The 20,278-nt window shown below is 32.6% G+C and overlaps 1 protein-coding gene across 4 annotated transcripts in view; it reads left to right on the top strand.

Moving 5' to 3' along the window:
* Positions 1-20,278, top strand: part of LOC143085045 (cytoplasmic FMR1-interacting protein-like) — a 53,752-nt gene that overhangs the window by 21,783 nt on the left and 11,691 nt on the right. For 2 of the 4 annotated variants that reach the window (XM_076261185.1, XM_076261184.1), the window contains exons 8-25: positions 1,093-1,296; positions 2,106-2,129; positions 3,502-3,618; positions 4,228-4,305; positions 4,760-4,974; positions 5,386-5,530; positions 8,273-8,426; positions 9,018-9,100; positions 9,594-9,667; positions 10,315-10,411; positions 11,032-11,108; positions 11,743-11,851; positions 12,019-12,138; positions 12,664-12,863; positions 13,077-13,164; positions 14,045-14,188; positions 14,894-14,984; positions 18,045-18,175. In XM_076261185.1, the coding sequence (XP_076117300.1) occupies positions 1,093-1,296; positions 2,106-2,129; positions 3,502-3,618; positions 4,228-4,305; positions 4,760-4,974; positions 5,386-5,530; positions 8,273-8,426; positions 9,018-9,100; positions 9,594-9,667; positions 10,315-10,411; positions 11,032-11,108; positions 11,743-11,851; positions 12,019-12,138; positions 12,664-12,863; positions 13,077-13,164; positions 14,045-14,188; positions 14,894-14,984; positions 18,045-18,175 (2,151 nt within the window). The remainder of the gene's footprint in view (positions 1-1,092; positions 1,297-2,105; positions 2,130-3,501; positions 3,619-4,227; positions 4,306-4,759; positions 4,975-5,385; positions 5,531-8,272; positions 8,427-9,017; positions 9,101-9,593; positions 9,668-10,314; positions 10,412-11,031; positions 11,109-11,742; positions 11,852-12,018; positions 12,139-12,663; positions 12,864-13,076; positions 13,165-14,044; positions 14,189-14,893; positions 14,985-18,044; positions 18,176-20,278) is intronic. The other 2 variants (XM_076261187.1, XM_076261186.1) reach the window with 1 other exon arrangement.

The raw sequence follows: 20,278 nt of genomic DNA, 5'->3' as shown, positions 1-20,278 counted from the left end.
CTCATTGTATTTTCAATCTAAATTATCTGCCAATATTATAACATGAAAACAACTTTTGATAAAAATTCCTGTTCTTACTGATGAAAAAGTGTTTTATTTTTCTTAAGATTAGTATTATGTTAATTGATTCACAGATAGGAAAGAAAACTTTCCTTTGAAGTTATCTTTGAACTTGGTTTATCTGATTTATGGTCATTATTTTATTTTCAGGCTTGAAAATAGAAAATTAAAACTTATCTTGCAAGTTTTTGGGATACGATTGCTTTTAAGCAATCTGTAGACTTATACCATTGACTCAGGGCCATGCCCTCACGTCAACTGTTTTATTCTAAACATCAAGGAACATCTCAGATTCTTGAGATTGTCTTGCTTTAAATTTAAAAAAATCAAAATGATTGAATTTCAACAACTGTCCTATAATGTTCTTTTCATAATCTTCATGTTTCGATATTTCCCTCAACTTGTATGCATGTTTTTAACAACACGGAAAATCAGGATTAAGCAGTATTTATAAATTTAGAAACACGTCAGAGGGAATTTCCCATTGATAAATCTATTTCTGTCATATAAGAACTGAAGTAGAGTTTTCTTATATGTCACTGTTATGAAACTGATATTTGATATTGTACTTCCATAAAGAAATGGAGGTCGGTTTAGGTAATTATGTGCATGCATATAGTTTTCTTGACTTGAAGGGGTATCAGATTCATTTTGAGATTGAATGGTTGCTCTGGGTTCACCATTCCATTGACTCTCAGTGACTGCTGTGGAAAGTAAACTTGGAATTGATAGTTCAAAAATTAAACACAATAAGTACATTGTTCATACACTTGTATCGAGGATTGGCTATTTTTAAAGTTGAATAACTATTCAGATTACGCATTTTACATCTGCAGTTGAATTATTTTTGAAAATACATGTATCAATGAAAACAATGGCAATCCTATCCCTCAGAGCAATCTGCTCTTTGATTCATCCTATTTACTGTAATTCATATATTTTTATTCAGAATTTCTTTTTTCTTGTAACCCATTGATTACAAGTGATGAATTCAGTTTTTATGTAAGAATACCTATAATCTATCTTTTCCAGCAACTTGAAGTTGTACCATTATATGGAGACATGCAGATAAATCCATACCACTATATAAAGTACAGTATGAACTTTGACCCTGGAAAGTGGCCAGCCTGTGAATCTTCACATCCTAGTCCACAGTCTAACTTACTTGCCAATCTGGAGGCCATCCGTGAGGACCATATGTCATACATCAGTCAGCTGGCCCGTCACAGTAATGAGGTATACAGAGCCTTTAAGTTTGCAGAGAAATTAATATGTTCAATAGATGTTAACTATTGAAAGATGAAATACTAGTAGCCAAGCATTTAATTTTGAAACAATTCACATTTGGTTTTAAGTTTTTAAAGGTACAAAGTATTAAGGAATTCATTCTGAAAAACTATTAACAATGTTAAAATTTTTGCAATAGATAGGTTTTAAGAAATGTCAAAATGACACAAGTACAGTTATTCACCAAATTCCTGATTAGATCAAAATCACAAATTATGTTTCCATGTAGATAGGTGAATCTACTGTACATAACTCCATTTCTTTTAAGTTTCTAATTTGCAGAAATTATGAAGGTCGTCAGCAATAAAAAAAATAAATATACACTTGATAGAGTTGTTGTTATCTCTTGTATCTTTAGTGTTTGATACAACTTTATAAATAAACAATTACTCAAGCTTTATGTTGTGCTTGCTTTATCATATGAGTTGTTGCATATAATTAAAGGCTGTGTAGCGATGATAAAACTAAGACTAGTATTTTAAGGCATTACCTCTATAGCTTGTGTAGTTGACTGTTGTGTATTACAAATGTACCTCATTACTTTTATGTATTATAATTACCCCCCCCCCCTCAAGTGTGTTGACTTCAACAAATCCAATCATTGTTTTTTTAGTAAAATTCAAATCAAAGATTAGCATGATTGAAACGGGAGATTAACATGATTGAAGTGAATAAACACATTTAAGCAATAATAATGTATTTATATTTGATGTAGATATAGTAAAAATAATTTCTATAATGCCCCCAATCACTTTCAGATGAAATTACAAATGAAAAATGAGGTAGAGTATGCTAGCTGCTGAAAACAGTAACAGATAATTTGCCTTATTGACCTTTTTTCATGTTATTTGACCTTGAATGGCATGTTACATAATTTGTGAATACTGATACTAATTTTCAGATATTCAAGTGTGTCCTTATCAACATGATCATGTCTTTAATTCATTACTACAGGAATGACCACTTTTAAGTGCTGATATCCTTACTTCATTTAAATAACTACATTCATCTTTAATCTCATCATATTCAGATTATTCAATTAGCTATTCTAAATGTCTGCTTTCTATATTTCATATATTTGGGTTTTTTTTTTCCTTTCTTAGAGATTTGTATGAAATGAACTGCAGATTTCTGTTGAAATTATAATACCCATCCACAAAAAGTTCAGACTTGGACTTTACCTTCAGTTTTTAGCTGGTTTTCACTTTGAATGAAATGTTGGACCAATAAATAAAAAAAAATATTATCAGATCAAAACTATTTTTTTTAAGATATGCCTTGTGTTTTTAGAAAATGACTGTTGAATGACCTTGTTTTCCTGTGATTCATTTGTTGGTTTCATAGTAATATGCCAATACTTGTATTTAAAGAGTTGATCTGGCTTTAAAAACAATATTGCAAAAAGAATATTGTTTTCTTATAAATCTAAATGACTGAATAATAATGTTTTGAAATTAGGTATGAATGTGAGATCTCAAGTTGTTATACTACCATTACCTGCATAAATGTCTACTTTAAACTTAATCTCCTGGTACTTCTGAATCACTGTCATTTTCCTTCAGATAATTTATTTCAAGTTTATATACATTTATATATATTCAAGTATATTCTGTTTTATTCTTATCAATTTATTATTATTGTTTATTATAATTTAAATCTCAAATGAATGGTCCATTAAATATTTTGATTGGAATTAATTTGGGGTTTGTATGAAATAAGATTGAGAAGGGAAATAGGGAATGTGTCAAAGATACAAGATGCTGACCAAAGAACAGAAAACAGCCGAAGATTATTTCACATTTAAAAAATAGGACCCAAATTAATGCACTTGATGAGGATCACCATGCATCATTAAAAAATAAACCAAGTTGAAAACATCTCATTTTATGTTTCTTTATAAATGCTTTTTTAGTCATACTTTATTCATACATACATTTGCATTAAGCTGTATACCCAAATCATTAACACATTTATATTCTGTTAGTTTATAAAAGCATAAGTAAAGTATCTCTTATGATAGATACTTTAAGATCTGCAAAACACCAGTAGCATGCTAATCACTCTAAATACCAGTGAGAATTTGTCCCTTTATTTGAAATTTGAATGGATTACAAAATTTTAATTTTAATTATTATACATGTACTCATTTTGTAGGCAATAACAACAACTAGAGAGGCACCTCGTACAGATGATGAGAATAGAGAGTTAACTGACCTAGCCCTGAGAGGATTACAACTCATGTCTGCATGGACACAGCAAGTCATGGAATTGGTAGGTGGCATTAACTTGTGTTATTAATCTAATTACTTAACCATTTTTAAATTTCCTGTCATGGTTAATTACTATATTGTGGTACACAGCTATTTCTCTACAGTCCCGCTAAGTTTCGGGAATTGTCCTATCTGTTCGTACAATAATACCACACACAACCTATAAAAGTTCATGAATTCTGATTATCTTTTGAAGTAATGGACTCTTAATCTTCCTTTAAATGGGTATTTCATCCACTATTTATTATAGTTGTGTATTCAAATTTTACATAAAAATATTCAATGAAAGAATATCTACCAGTTTGAGAATAAATGTATTTACACTTTTGGTATTTAGCTGAATTTTTCCTCCTAATAACCTTAGATCTTCTCTGAATAACCTTCTGACGTCAAGCAACAATCACTTTAAAATTGTAAGGTCAAATGTTTTGAATTGTGATGTCAGAGTTTTTCGGGAACCAGTGTGATTTTACATAAAGGCGAACAAATTTACATACAAAACCACAACAGTTGGAATTGCACTAATACATAAGCGTTCATAGAAAATTATCTGCAAAATGTCTGCCATCATAAAACAATCCATGATAATAGTATTTTTTACCAATTTCAGTATTCCTGGAAACTGTTACATCCTACAGATCAACATCAAAATAAAGATTGTCCACCTGATGCCGAGGAATATGAAAGGGTATTTACATGTGAAATTGATTTGGGGATGTATAGGGGGCTGGCGAGTGGGCAGTTGGGCATCTGCCAAACAGTGTCCGTTCATTAACATGATTTTTAAAAAATTTAGATATGTTGTTACCTGTGACTTAATGAAAAAAGTAAAATCACAAAAATACTGAACTCCAAGGAAAATTCAAAAAGAAAAGTCCCCAATCAGATGGCAAAATCAAAAGTTCAAACACATCGAACGAATGGATAACAACTGTCATATTCCTGACTTGTTCAAGAAAGGTCAAGTTCAATTTTCACGACTTAAGCTTTTCTATTCGATTGAGTTATTTCCCTTTGCACAATAATTTATTTAAATTTGCAAGATAAGAAATATAATCATTCTTCAATCAATAATTTAAAATTTAACACAGAATTTTATTAGTATACTGCAGTCCTTTTAATTGTTCAAATTTTTTGTACAGTCCACCAGATATAACTACTCCAGTGATGAGAAGTTTGCCATCATAGAAGTTATAGCTATGATAAAAGGTCTACAGTTACTGATGGCCAGGATGGAGTCGGTGTTCCTGGATGCCATACGACGTAACATCTACGCAGAGATTCAAAAGTTTGTACAAATCACAGTCAGAGAACCCCTGAGGAAATCGGTCAGGAAGAAAAATGATGTCATCAAAGTGTAAGTTGTCATTATATGGCCAGATATACGTACAGGAATTTATTGTCATCAAAATGAGTTAAGATTTCTCTTCATGTCAATATAAGCATTAAATATGCAATTATGGGAAAATGTCTTGACATAGTTTTCAAGTTGTTCATAAAAAAATCATTATCAAATTTCTATTTCTTTTATTGAAACCATATAAAATTTTTTGAATATAAAATGAATTTTTAGGCTTTATGAAAAACTTTACATTAATTGAGATAGTCATTTAGCTGATTTCTAATTTTGTTCTGTTTGCTGATGTAAATTAGGTTTTTTTACAAAAATGGATATCCTAATCTTCATTGCTATATTATAAGAATATTCATTTATTGGCCTGACAGTAAGAAACACTTATGTTGATTTGTTTTGTACTGGCCTTTTTAGTATCATCCTTGCTGTAAGAGATACTTGTGCTGATTGGTTAAGAGGAGTTGAACCTCATGATGACCCTGCCATGAAAGGAAAGAAAGAAGATGAAAGCTTTAACATTAAAGTCCCCAGCAGAAATGTTGGTCCATCCTCTACGCAGGTAAAATATTATACATGAAGACAAGTAAACAGTAACAGAAAAAGAGCATTTTCAATCATTAAGGTAGACTTTCACAACTATATTTACCATCAAAATTGATAATAATGTATAATAACGAAAAGAATATATGTTCTTAAAATTGGTGGAAATGTTCTGTTTGCATATCCTAAGAATGGACAGAGACTTTGACAGATTGGTCAACTCCCAAGGAATATCCTAAGAATGGGCAGAGACTTTGACAGATTGGTCAACATATCCTAAGAATGGGCAGAGACTTTGACAGATTGGTCAACTCCCAAGGAATATCCTAAGAATGGGCAGAGACTTTGACAGATTGGTCAACTCCCAAGGAATATCCTAAGAATGGGCAGAGACTTTGACAGATTGGTCAACTCCCAAGGAATATCCTAAGAATGGGCAGAGACTTTGACAGATTGGTCAACTCCCAAGGAATATCCTAAGAATGGGCAGAGACTTTGACAGATTGGTCAACATATCCTAAGAATGGGCAGAGACTTTGACAGATTGGTCAACTCCCAAGGAATATCCTAAGAATGGGCAGAGACTTTGACAGATTGGTCAACTCCCAAGGAATATCCTAAGAATGGGCAGAGACTTTGACAGATTGGTCAACTCCCAAGGAATATCCTAAGAATGGGCAGAGACTTTGACAGATTGGTCAACTCCCAAGGAATATCCTAAGAATGGACAGAGACTTTGACAGATTGGTCAACTCCCAAGGAATATCCTAAGAATGGGCAGAGACTTTGACAGATTGGTCAACTCCCAAGGAATATCCTAAGAATGGACAGAGACTTTGACAGATTGGTCAACTCCCAAGGAATATCCTAAGAATGGGCAGAGACTTTGACAGATTGGTCAACTCTCAAGGAAGACTCTAAGAATGGGCAGAGACTTTGACAGATTGGTCATATCCTAAGAATGGGCAGAGACTTTGACAGATTGGTCAACTCCCAAGGAATATCCTAAAAATGGGCAGAGACTTTGACAGATTGGTCAACTCCCAAGGAATATCCTAAGAATGGGCAGAGACTTTGACAGATTGGTCAACTCCCAAGGAATATCCTAAGAATAGGCAGAGACTTTGACAGATTGGTCAACTCCCAAGGTATATCCTAAGAATGGACAGAGACTTTGACAGATTGGTCAACTCCCAAGGAATATCCTAAGAATGGGCAGAGACTTTGACAGATTGGTCAACTCCCAAGGAATATCCTAAGAATGGGCAGAAACTTTGACAGATTGGTCAACATATCCTAAGAATGGGCAGAGACTTTGACAGATTGGTCAACTCTCAAGGAAGACTCTAAGAATGGGCAGAGACTTTGACAGATTGGTCAACTCCCAAGGAATATCCTAAGAATGGGCAGAGACTTTGACAGATTGGTCAACTCCCAAGGAATATCCTAAGAATGGGCAGAGACTTTGACAGATTGGCCAACTCCCAAGGAATATCCTAAGAATGGGCAGAGACTTTGACAGATTGGTCAACTCCCAAGGAATATCCTAAGAATAGGCAGAGACTTTGACAGATTGGTCAACTCCCAAGGTATATCCTAAGAATGGACAGAGACTTTGACAGATTGGTCAACTCCCAAGGAATATCCTAAGAATGGGCAGAGACTTTGACAGATTGGTCAACTCCCAAGGAATATCCTAAGAATGAGCAGAGACTTTGACAGATTGGTCAACTCCCAAGGAATATCCTAAGAATAGGCAGAGACTTTGACAGATTGGTCAACTCCCAAGGTATATCCTAAGAATGGACAGAGACTTTGACAGATTGGTCAACTCCCAAGGAATATCCTAAGAATGGGCAGAGACTTTGACAGATTGGTCAACTCCCAAGGAATATCCTAAGAATGGGCAGAGACTTTGACAGATTGGTCAACATATCCTAAGAATGGGCAGAGACTTTGACAGATTGGTCAACTCTCAAGGAAGACTCTAAGAATGGGCAGAGACTTTGACAGATTGGTCAACTCCCAAGGAATGTCCTAAGAATGGGCAGAGACTTTGACAGATTGGTCAACTCCCAAGGAATATCCTAAGAATGGGCAGAGACTTTGACAGATTGGTCAACATATCCTAAGAATGGGCAGAGACTTTGACAGATTGGTCAACTCCCAAGGAATATCCTAAGAATGGGCAGAGACTTTGACAGATTGGTCAACATATCCTAAGAATAGGCAGAGACTTTGACAGATTGGTCAACTCTCAAGGAAGACTCTAAGAATGGGCAGAGACTTTGACAGATTGGTCAACTCCCAAGGAATATCCTAAGAATAGGCAGAGACTTTGACAGATTGGTCAACTCCCAAGGTATATCCTAAGAATGGACAGAGACTTTGACAGATTGGTCAACTCCCAAGGTATATCCTAAGAATGGACAGAGACTTTGACAGATTGGTCAACTCCCAAGGAATATCCTAAGAATGGGCAGAGACTTTGACAGATTGGTCAACTCCCAAGGAATATCCTAAGAATGGGCAGAGACTTTGACAGATTGGTCAACTCTCAAGGAAGACTCTAAGAATGGGCAGAGACTTTGACAGATTGGTCAACTCCCAAGGAATATCCTAAGAATGGGCAGAGACTTTGACAGATTGGTCAACTCTCAAGGAAGACACTAAGGTGTCATTTTTTTTTAAATTGAAAATGAAAGTGTTACGCTACTGTTAGGACTGAGTTTAGATAAAAAAAATCTGCTTTCCTTTTTAGTTGTATATGGTTCGTACCATGTTAGAGTCATTGATTGCTGATAAAAGTGGAGGAAAGAAAACCCTTAGGAAGGAGATAGATATCAACCATTTACAGATCATAGACAACTTCCATAAACAGTCATTCTTCTGGAATTATATACTCAATTTTAATGGTTAGTCATTTTAAAACCCACTTTTGTGAAGTACATTTAGATAGCACACACTTGTTAATTTACATGCTGAATTTCAATGGGTTATAAAGCTGTCCTAACCTCCTTAAGAATTACATACTGAAGTACATGCAATAGAAATGAAAGCCACAACTCTGACATACTGAATATTCTTGCATTCTTTTCTATTGTGTCACACCAAACAGGAAGCTATAAAGGGCACCAAAAAGTACTAGTGTAAAACCATCAAATGGGAAAACCAACGGTCTAATCTATATAAAAAAAAAGAGAAAAGAAAAAACCACATCAACAAATGACAACCAATGAACATCAGATTTCTGACTTAGGATTTAACTGTTTTAATGGTACCAAACCTTCACCCTTATCTGAAACAATAGTATAACATCACAACATAGAAAGACACACTATAAAATATCAGTTAAAAATTCAATCTTAAAACTTTTAGGAAATTATTTGATGAATTACAAACTGATGAATTATTGTTATTAATATTGTTAGATGATATGGACTTTGTGCTTAACATTTTTGTTACTTTCAGTTTCTGTAAAATTCCTTTATTTTTATATTTTTCAGAATCTCTACACAGCTGCTGTGATTTATCTCAGTTATGGTACAGAGAATTCTTCTTGGAGATGACAATGGGCAGGAGGATTCAGGTATGTCCTGTAACCAACCATTTACTTTACATTTAACATACACAAATGTACTTATTTGACAATGGGCAGGTGGATTCAGGTATGTCCTATTACCAATCATTTACTTTACAATTAACATACACAAATGTACTCATTACAATACAAAATGTGGTATAATTTCTAATGAGACAACTATCCACCAAACAGACTAAATGACATAGAAATGTGTGTAAATTGCATGTGTATGAAATCTAAATGAATATTGTCAGCTCAAGCTCTGCATCTATTATATCAGAGTGAAGTGTAATATTCAGTCACTTCTCCACATTTCATTAATATGTTCTGTTATAGTCTGTACACATGATGTCATCTAACACTGAATATATATTAACAATGGGAACCAACCCTATTTGATTTTCCTATTTTTTTTTTTAGAGAAGTCTATGATTATTTAAATATTGTAGTATTTTACAGTAAGGTAAGATTCTGTATAAATGATAATTGTTTCTTGTAGTTTCCAATAGAAATGTCAATGCCATGGATACTAACAGACCACATACTGGAGACCAAGGAACCCTCTATGATGGAGTGAGTATAACTAGTTTTATGTTTTAGATCTGAATTTCAACAAAGTAATTCTTTTGTTGCATATGTGAAATAAATAATAGCTCATACTTTGTTAACCATTACACATTGTTTTATACTTGTTTTTTTCTGTAAATTTAGAGTTTTCTATATGGTATGGACTTCACATGTTAAAGAGTAGAAGCAATAGATAAATTTTGATTTATCTTCTTTTATAAAAAAGTATTCTTCATATGTAGATTATTCATACATTTTGAAGATTTACATCCTTCCCTTCACTAATTTAAACGAAAATTTGTGAAATATGCAAGTTAACATTGAATCATTATGATAAGACATATGGTGGCTGTCCAACTAACCTTACTGTTACCTCTTTTAAATGTTTAGATATTTTTATAATCTAGACCCTGCAAACCTATATTTTTCAACTCTATCAGATTATTATGTGTTATTTGAATATATTTTATATTAGTATTTATATGACAGTGCTGGAAATTGCCATTAGGCTATTTAGACAACAAGTTTTCTGTTCATACAAATTTTGTACGTTAAAAATATTATGTACTTTTATGTCATTGTAATTACAGTACTTGCTGCATCATACCTACAATTTTATATGCTTTCTTCTAAATATTTGTTTTGTATTTTAGATATATCCTGTACCCTCTAGATCTATACAATGACAGTGCTAACTATGCCTTGACTATGTTCAGACAACAGTTCCTGTATGATGAAGTAGAGGCAGAGGTGAGTAAAATACAGTCCAGTCTGTTAATGAATGATATAGAGGCTTAATATCCAAGACTGTTGATGGAAGCACATGATTGTTCTGTTACTAGAATTGAACAGTTTAGATTTAAAGAACATGAACTTCTCTTGGTATCTTTCCGTTTTTTAGCATCAAATAAGTAAATTATATATTTTCCAATTATATGAAAATAAGAGCATGCAATATTGTTGCCAATGAATCAACTATCCACTAAAGTTCAAATGAAGTAGATGTAAGGGATTATAAGCAACTGTACAGGCCTTCAACAATGAGAAAAACCTATACTGTATATTAGGCTATAAAAGCTATGAAAGGCCAAAACATGAAAAGATGATAACCTAAATTTAAAGTTAAAGCAGTACATGCAGTAGAGAAAATGTAATAATAAAAACTAATAGGTGACAGCTCTCTCACAAGCAAGAAAAAGCATTAATATAAAATTCAATACAAGGGCATACACTACAGTGCATGTATAACTGTATATAAGGAATTATATTTCATGATTTTATGAAACAAGTAAGTTTTATGCATACTTTTGTTTACACATGAATAATAATTTAATCAGATAATGAATATTTCTGATGTATTTTGTTGACAGGTTAATTTATGTTTTGACCAGTTTGTGTACAAACTGAGTGACCAGATATTTGCCTACTACAAACATCTTGCTGGCAGGTAAGTTGACTAACTATTGTTGGCAGATTTCACCTATGTTTTTTTTGTAATTTTATGCCAGCAAGTAAGATAGAGTTAGTATAGTGTGATAAATAAATAAGTTGTGTAAAAGTTACCTGAGACCATCTTTTACTACAGAACTGAGCTGGACAATGAAAAAACATAAAGGGTCTGAAAAATCTGATGATAAAATGAGTGATAAGGAAAAAGTGAACTGAATCTAGTTTTATGAAAATGAGGTGGACTATGAAAATACATAAAGGATCTCAAATGATACTTTTTGTTTACTTCATCAATTACCAACCAAGACTCCAGCTAGCTTGAATTACAAAAATCATTGATTTTTTTTCATTAGACAATTTATGCAATAGCACAATATTCTACTAACATTAAAACTTCACCAAAAGCTAAATAGCAAATAGCAATGATTTGTCAAACTTGAATAAAACATCTATATAATGAGTTGTGATTTCCCCCTGTGATTAATACTATAAATATGATATGAGATGTACAGCAGGAGGAGGCAGTTGTTTCATTTGTGAGTTACTTACCTTTGGTTCTGCATAATGTTTGGCTAAATTTAAGGCAGAGTGTGTCAGTTGCTGTAATTTTTAGTTATTTCCCTTTGTTATAGCATCATGTTGGACAAAAGATTTAGAGCCGAGTGTGTCAGTCAGAATGTGAAAATCAATTATCCAGTAGCTAACAGATACGAGACATTACTCAAACAGAGACATGTCCAGGTAATTAGACGTAGAGATGTTCATTGTGTTTTCCTTAATTATGATGAATATGATACATGTAATATGGGACTTTTCTAATTTTATTTCTGAAAATTTCTATTTTGAGACAGAAAAGATAAAATACATCTTAAATAAATGTAACATACCAGCTTTTCTGTTTATTTCAGATTTTAGGACGATCCATTGATCTAAACAAGTTGGTTGGACAGAGGGTGAATGCCTCACTTCAGAAAGCTTTGGATGTGGCCATATCTAGGTTTGAAGCAGGGGACATTACTGGCATTGCTGTTAGTATATTAAGATAAATTTAAAAGTTAAATCCTTATAGTAAAAGGATTTAACTTTTGTCTCAGAATTATACCATTTATATATCTTGCATGCAGGGCTAAAGAAGATAAACTTGAAAATGGAACAGCCACAGGCCACCAATGGGTCTGGCACATTAGTTGTATCTAACACTCTAACAGTAATATCATTTCAATACTTAATCATGTACTGTGGAATCATTATTATTTGTTGGACCAATTTTAATGGTTTTCTTGGGTACAGGTGAACCAAGATTTCAAATGTTCAACGAATTATGAATTTACTATCAGGTTGTATGAAGATTACAGCAAAACCATGAAATCACATATCCACACAAAAGGCAAGTTTTCCTCAATCCACGAAAATTGGTACCCATGAAAATAAATTAATCAACAGTAAAAAGGAATTTGCTTTAATGGATAAATTTAAAAGACACAAATACACTAATACATGAATTCATTCAGAAATCAGTTATCTTAAATTTTGTTGTGCTTTTTGTGTTTTAGGAGCTTGAGGGATTGGTTGATTGCAATAGGCTGACACATAAGTTGATGAGGAGATATTTGACCTTGAATGACTTTGATGCCATGATGAGAGAAGCTAACCATAATGTATCAGCACCATATGGGAGAATAACTTTACATGTGTTCTGGGAACTGAATTATGATTTCTTACCAAACTACTGTTATAATGCTGCTACTTCTAGGTAACTACTGGAAATTTTGTCAATGAGTTCTGATAAAAAATATATTAATTTAGCTATATAGATATTTTCAAAATGCACTGATAGATTATATGTGGCTAGTTTGAACTTTTGTTGAATTTAGTAGCCTTTCAAGATTAAAAGTACTGGTTAAGTTTTGTTCATATGTGTTTCATAGACAACAAGTATTACATTTTGTTAAATTTTACATTTTAGGTTTGTGAAAACCAAGTTACCATTTGCTCCAGCAAGTCAGAGAGAAAAACCACCAAATCCATCTCCATTTTATATATGGGGTACAAAGGTATATATTGTAAAGTTTTAATTTATATATGGGGTACAAAGGTATATATTGTAAAGTTTTAATTTATATATGGGGTACAAAAGTATATACTGTAAAGTTTGAATTATGCCATGGCATTTATTTTATGTTTTGGATAACATTCAGAAAACATTCTCTCATTGATTGAGACATGAAAAATAAAACCTTATGAACAGTTTTGGCCTTTGAAATTGAGAAATTTTATCGCTGTGAAAAATATAATTATTTACCCCTATTTAAAAATAAGATGTGGTATAATTGACAATGAGACAAATATCAACTGAAGTTCAAATGGAGTGGATATAAGCCATTATAGGAGACCATACATTCCACATGTTTATGATTGAATCAAGCCTGATAGTATTATATGTGATACAGATTTTACATATCTATCAAGCTTAACTCCATTTATTTTATGTCATTATGGCTATTCCTTTATTGCAGGATCTTTTTTACTTAATAGGTTAATGTAATCAAAAAGTCCATTTGCATTGCTCTGCAAGTGATCTTGATTAGTTTATACATCTTTAAAATATTCTGTATTTTTCCTCCATTTTTTTCCTACAATACTCAAATACCAAACAATTTATCTGTGTATTCTAAAATAAGAAATATTGGTGTTGACAACAGATCTTTGATAGTATCTCTTTGATTTATTTGATTTTTTCTATTATGAAAGATTTAGAGCTTGACACATTTTATATTTCGTAGACCCCTGTCAATTGTAGAAACACTTTATGATGACGTTTGGTTATACTTGTTGTTGAGATTTCCTGTCTAATTGATGTATAACTCACATCTATTATTTATGATGAATGGATGATCACTAACCAAATTATATTATTCTGTTATTTAATTGTAGGCCTTAACCAGTTCTTACAGTGCAATATACAGCTTGTACAATGGTTTTGTTGGACCACAACATTTCAGGGCCATGTGCAGACTTCTAGGCTATCAAGGAATAGCCGTGGTCATAGAAGAACTACTCAAAATTGTCAAAGCATTGGTAGGTACAAAAGGGTTTTTTTTCCAACAAGGGAAGTAATGTGAGTGTTTAATGTCATTAATCTTCTCAGCATGGACTCTGAAGGAAACTTTTGTGTATGATTTACTGTCAAGTTAGAATCAATTTATTTCTGTACTTTTAAAAAGTCGAGGTAAATTAAAGCTTGAATTTTACAATATGTTAAATTAAGTAGGATATGGGCAATATATAAAGGTGATGTCAGCATGTATTTTACTGAATGATAAGACCATGTAACCATTGTACCAACAATATATAATGAATTACAAATATGCATTGCTGCACTTTGCAATAAGACAATAGTAATGAGAAACAGAGATTTGGGTATACTTTATACTTTTTAAATTATTTTAATTTGAACCTAATTGAGTCAAACAATTAGTCTTCTTTGTTTAATACCTTTAATATCTGATAAAAAATAAAGTCAGAGTTATCTTTCTTACTCTAGAATAAAACTACTTTCTAGCTAGAATGCAAGTAGAACATGAATTACATCACATTAAAACATTAAAAAAAAATTGTAAAATTATAATTTAAATCAGTGGTTTGTCAAAACTGACCTTGTTGATAATTACACCTAAATATTGAGAAATGATTTAGATAAATAAATGAAATAAGATCAAATGATATGTGATGGAAAAAAAGAAATAATTTGCATTAGCATCCTGATTTTTTTTTCTATTTCAGTTAAAAGGAACATTGAGAGACTATACAGAAACTTTATTTAAAGCTATGCCTCAAGTTTGTCGTCTTCTAAGATATGACTATGGGTCACCTGGTAAGCTTAATAATAGCAGTTTAGAATAAGCTGATTTTTTTTTAGTTTCTGTGATGTCCATTTTACAGATATCAGTGTAAAAAAAATAAACACCTATTGATTATTATTCTGTTGTCCTTTAGACTTTTTTTGTTATTTTTATCCTTGGGTTGCTATCTTATTGACAATGTTTTCCATAAATCATAATTCATAGTTGAAATCAGTTTCTACAAAACTATGCACCTTATTAAGTTGTATTGATTTTCTGTGGTGTCTATTTAATATGAAGTTCAACTAGATCAAATATCTCATATCAAATATCCATGATTCAATCTAATGTAAAAGATAGTTTTAAAGTTAAATAATATTGAGCATATTGAAGTTTTTATTTTTCAAAATGAACATAGTTTATGCAGTTTAGTATGTAAATGTACATAAGAATATATTCAGAAATAAATGGGGGTTGGCATACACAATTATTTGTATACTCCAGCTGTCTCTACATGTGCCTTGTAACTACAACTCTCCTTTGATGGCTTGTCAGATATTGATGAAACTTTACACAGTTGCAGAACACAACCTGATAATATCTGTTGATTTTTTTTCAACTTTGATTTATAATGTTGCCTGTGTTTCTTACTACCAGGGGTCGAATTTAAGCTTTTTTGTGTACTGGCCAGCCGGACAAGTGGACTGAAAACTCTACTGGTCCGGCTCCAAATCTACTGGTCCTGTAAAAATGACATTAATTTGACAAACACTAATATAAATTTTTCACATATTGTACAGTTCATTAAATTCCGATCTACTATATAATGCAACCATTCACGATCTTTTCCCCATGATTTTTGGTATTTGCGTTTCCTTTTGTCACTTTCGTATACTTTATTTTGATCTTCCTTTTGATTTTCAGTTATCTTCGGTTTAACTCCTTCCAAAAATTTCCACATTTTATATTGTTGTGAAGGACGCTCACCCACGGTCGACACTCAGCTAACCGAGAGATTGGTCGGTTAATCTATATTGAGTATGCGGCTGTATCGGCGGTTGGTCTGTTAATCGGGTTGGCTAAAGTCTGTTAATCAGGTGTTATCGAGAAAATCATTGAAAGTTCAGCATGTTTCATAGTATAACTTTCTAAATATACTTTCATCATAAAAAGTATTCATGTCTAACAAAACAATTCAATGTACTGAATTTAGTGGTGTAATTATTATTTTTCTAGCTTCGATGTACGATCTATAAAATGAAAAGGCGGGTTACTCATCATTAAATTTATATACATTTTACACACATAAAATGTACACAAAATGACACATTGGTTAAATTTACTTGCATTCAATATTTTTAACATCGAAAAAAGAAAGGCATTATGTTTGTTAACCATATTGATATCATTGTGTGAAAAATCTACACGAAGATCTGTATTTTGGTGACATAAATCAATCTTTATTTAAAACCTGGTCTGTTAATGGGTCGGATGTATAAAACCCGGTCTGTTAATTGGTCTGTTAAGAGTTATGAATGGCAATAAAAGTATAATTTTATTGCTATATGGGGTGTTATCTGATCAAATGAGTAGGCTCAAGACGAGCGGCTAAAATATACGAAAACAACACATGAGCAATGAAACATAACATATACGGAAACAACACATGAAATTGAAAATTGATAAAAATGGTTTCAAAAAGTGTAATATTAAAGTAATATTAATTTCATCTAAGAATGATCGCATATATCATGTTGATTCTGTTTAATTGTCATGAATGACACAAATTTGTCATCTACATTGGTAACCTGTATATAAATCAGAGATAGTAACTAAACATCAGTAAGTAAAATATATTGGGATGACAAAATATGAAAAATAAAGAAAGAATAATGAGTAAGATAAATAAGATGTAGAAAAAAATGACATAACAATTTAAAGAATACAGAAATAAACAATACCCCCAATCCGGACCCTCATGGTATACACAAGAATCTGGATGGAAACGCGGAATAAAGAATAATATATAAGGACAGAAAAGAGTGATACATTGCTAAAACCGAGAGAAAAAGTGACACACCCTTCAATAAAATGCAAAGAAAGTCAAAATAAAAATGCTCTTTCTAGGATACTGGGCACCGTATTGTCATTTCTGTTTACTCAGGAACATCTCATTCTTAAATTTTTCAAGGGGGAATATATAAAGGTAGCAAAATTATTGTCGTGGCTAAATAACTCTTAACAGACACAATTTCAATTGTCCAACCCATTAACAGACTTTATTCCCATAATTTTCACTAAAACGTGGTATTATTCACGTTATTTTACAATTATGAAATATTTACTAATGTCAATTTATTTTTTAGAACCACAGTACTATTTTTTGTCCTTTAAATGATATCTAAATTTGTTTGTTTCGCCTTTTATTTTTAAAAAATGCTATGCGTATAAGCATAAATACTACATACTTGCGCGACGCCTTTTAGTTTTACTGAAAACTGCGCAGACTAAGAAATGTTTTTACAAGTGCAAAATGTTCTATGATAGATATCATTTTGTCAGACACTTTTCTTTTTTTGATTTGTTTCTTATAACATGCCAAAAATCTGTATATTTAATAGAGTTTGACATTAAATTAAGCGTTTTACTCTTAACAGACGTATAACCAACCCGATTAACAGACCAATCGCCCATATAGCCGCATACTCAATATAGATTAACCGATCAATCTCTCGGTTAGCCGAGTGTCGGCCGCGTCACCCGAGATATTAATTAACTTGATCAATTGTAATACCACCAGTACCGTGTAATTGATTTCACAGGTAAATTGTTTTGTAAACAAACAGAGATTGCGATGCAATCAGTGATTTTTATCGACAAATTTCTACTGGTCCGCCGGACCACCAGCTGATAAAATCTACTGGTCCGACGCAAATTTTACTAGTCCCGGACTACCGGACTAGCGCTAATTTCGACCCCTGCTTACTACCATTAATTGATTGCTTTCATATAATAGTATCCCATATGCACATTATGAGGAGTTGACAACATCCTTACAGCTCTTAAAACATTTGTCAATTTATGTATTTTAGGTGTGATGGGATACTATCAGGCACAGTTAAATGACATGATACAGTACCCAGATCTGAGGACAGAAGTTTTCCAGAGTTTTAGAGAAGTGGGCAATAGTGTTCTGTTCTTCATGTTGATAGAGCAAGCTTTGGTAAGTAAAACATATATGTTACCTATTAGATCATTATTAAACATGATGCATACCTCTCCATTATAAGGTAGTACTACTTACCTTTACTTTCATTTGTCTTTTTGCTATTCGTTCTTTCAAAAATAACTGTCTGGACATTCTATGGTACCTACAGATAACCTGATCAATACATGTACAGCCCCTATAATATTAATTCCAGTTGACATACTTTTGGCTGAATTGCTACTCCTTGACATTTAAAAATTTCCTCTAACAGACTACTGTCATTTCTTATTTAGTTCTCAGTAGTACTTAGAAAATCTGACAGTATATTTGAACCCGTTTCAAGGTTTAAGGTGGTACCCTACACATTCACTGAAATTTATTTGGCTCATTTAATTTTCATAAAATTTTGACAAATGATTTACTTTGACCCTATGGAAAAAATATAAAAATTTCCAAAAATTTGAACCAACCATTTTATCAGAAAAATTACACTGGTTATATAGCAGTTTGACAAACACTAATTTTGATCATTGAGAAGCTTGATATTCCTTTAACAACATGACGTAATTAAAACGTTTAGCTGATTTTACAGAGTTATCTCCCTGTAGTGTTAGGTACCACCTTAAGTGTTTTGATAAATGGATAATAAGGTGTGAACACAGAAACTAGACTTATCATTAAAATAGAAGGTAACCATGGATTGTCTGATAATTGTGCTAACTTATGTTGTGCTGTTACACCACTGATTCAGGTTAGGGGAGGATTGAGTTCTTGCAAACATGTTTAACATTCCCACATTCTGTATGACTTTGTACCTAGTCAAGAACCTGTAATTCAGTTGTTTTCCTATGTTACTGTCTATCATATTTGTTTATTGTTTTGTAAAGAAATCAAGTCATTATTTATCTTGTTACAATTTTTTTTTCATTTTTGTCATGTTCTGGCTTTTTGAAGCTTACTATAGCATGTATAGGGAATAGGTTTTATTGATTGTTGAAGGTCGTATGGTGACCTATAATTGATGTCATCTATGTCATTTGATCTCATTGCGTTTTGTTATTGACAATCATACTACATGTTCTTATTTTAAGGAGGTACGCCTGTCATAGTTTGGAATTTTTGTCAGATTTTCAGAATCCGCTAGTTTTTGTCGAGCCTGCAACTTTTGTTGCAGAAAGCTCGACATAGGGATAGTGATCCGGCGGCGGCGGCGGCGGCTACGGCGGCGGCGTTAGCTAACTTCTTAAAAGGTTTATATTTTAGAAGGTGAAAGACCTGGATGCTTCATACTTTGTATATAGATGCCTCATGTTACGAAGTTTCCGTCAGTCACATGTCCAATGTCCTTGACCTCATTTTCATGGTTCAGTGACCACTTGAAAAAAAAGTTAAGAATTTTTGTAATGTTGAATTCTCTCTTATTATAAGTAATAGGATAACTATATTTGGTATGTGCGTACCTTGCAAGGTCCTCATGCCCGTCAGACAGTTTTCACTTGACCTCGACCTCATTTCATGGATCAGTGAACAAGGTTAAGTTTTGGTGGTCAAGTCCATATCTCAGATACTATAAGCAATAGGGCTAGTATATTTGGTGTATGGAAGGACTGGAAGGTGTACATGTCCAACTGGCAGGTGTCATCTGACCTTGACCTCATTTTCATGGTTCAGTGGTTATAGTTAAGTTTTTGTGTTTTGGTCTGTTTTTCTCATACTTTATGCAATAGGTCTACTATATTTGTTGTATGGAATGATTGTAAGGTGTACATGTCTAGCGGGCAGATGTCATCTGACCTTGACCTCATTTTCATGGTTCAGTGGTCAATGTTAAGTTTTTAAGTTTTGGTCTTTTTATCTAATTTTATATGCCAAAGGTCAGCTATATTTGGTGTATGGAAATATATTATGATCTATATGTCAGTCCCGCAGGTTTATTTGACTGTGACCTCAATTGCACGGTTCATTGCACAGTGTTAAGTTTTTGTGTTTTGGTCTATTTTTCTTAAACTATAAGTAATAGGTCAACTATATTTGTTGTATGGAACTTTTGTTAGCTGTACATGTCTGCCTGGCATGGTTCATCTGACCTTGACCTCATTTTCATGGTTCATTGGTCTT

The sequence above is a fragment of the Mytilus galloprovincialis genome, chromosome 8 (genome assembly GCF_965363235.1).
Source record: "Mytilus galloprovincialis chromosome 8, xbMytGall1.hap1.1, whole genome shotgun sequence".
NCBI classification, from domain to species: Eukaryota; Metazoa; Mollusca; class Bivalvia; order Mytilida; family Mytilidae; genus Mytilus; species Mytilus galloprovincialis.
The sequence above is the reverse complement of the archived record's forward strand: the minus strand, read 5'-3'. Positions and strand labels throughout refer to the sequence as shown.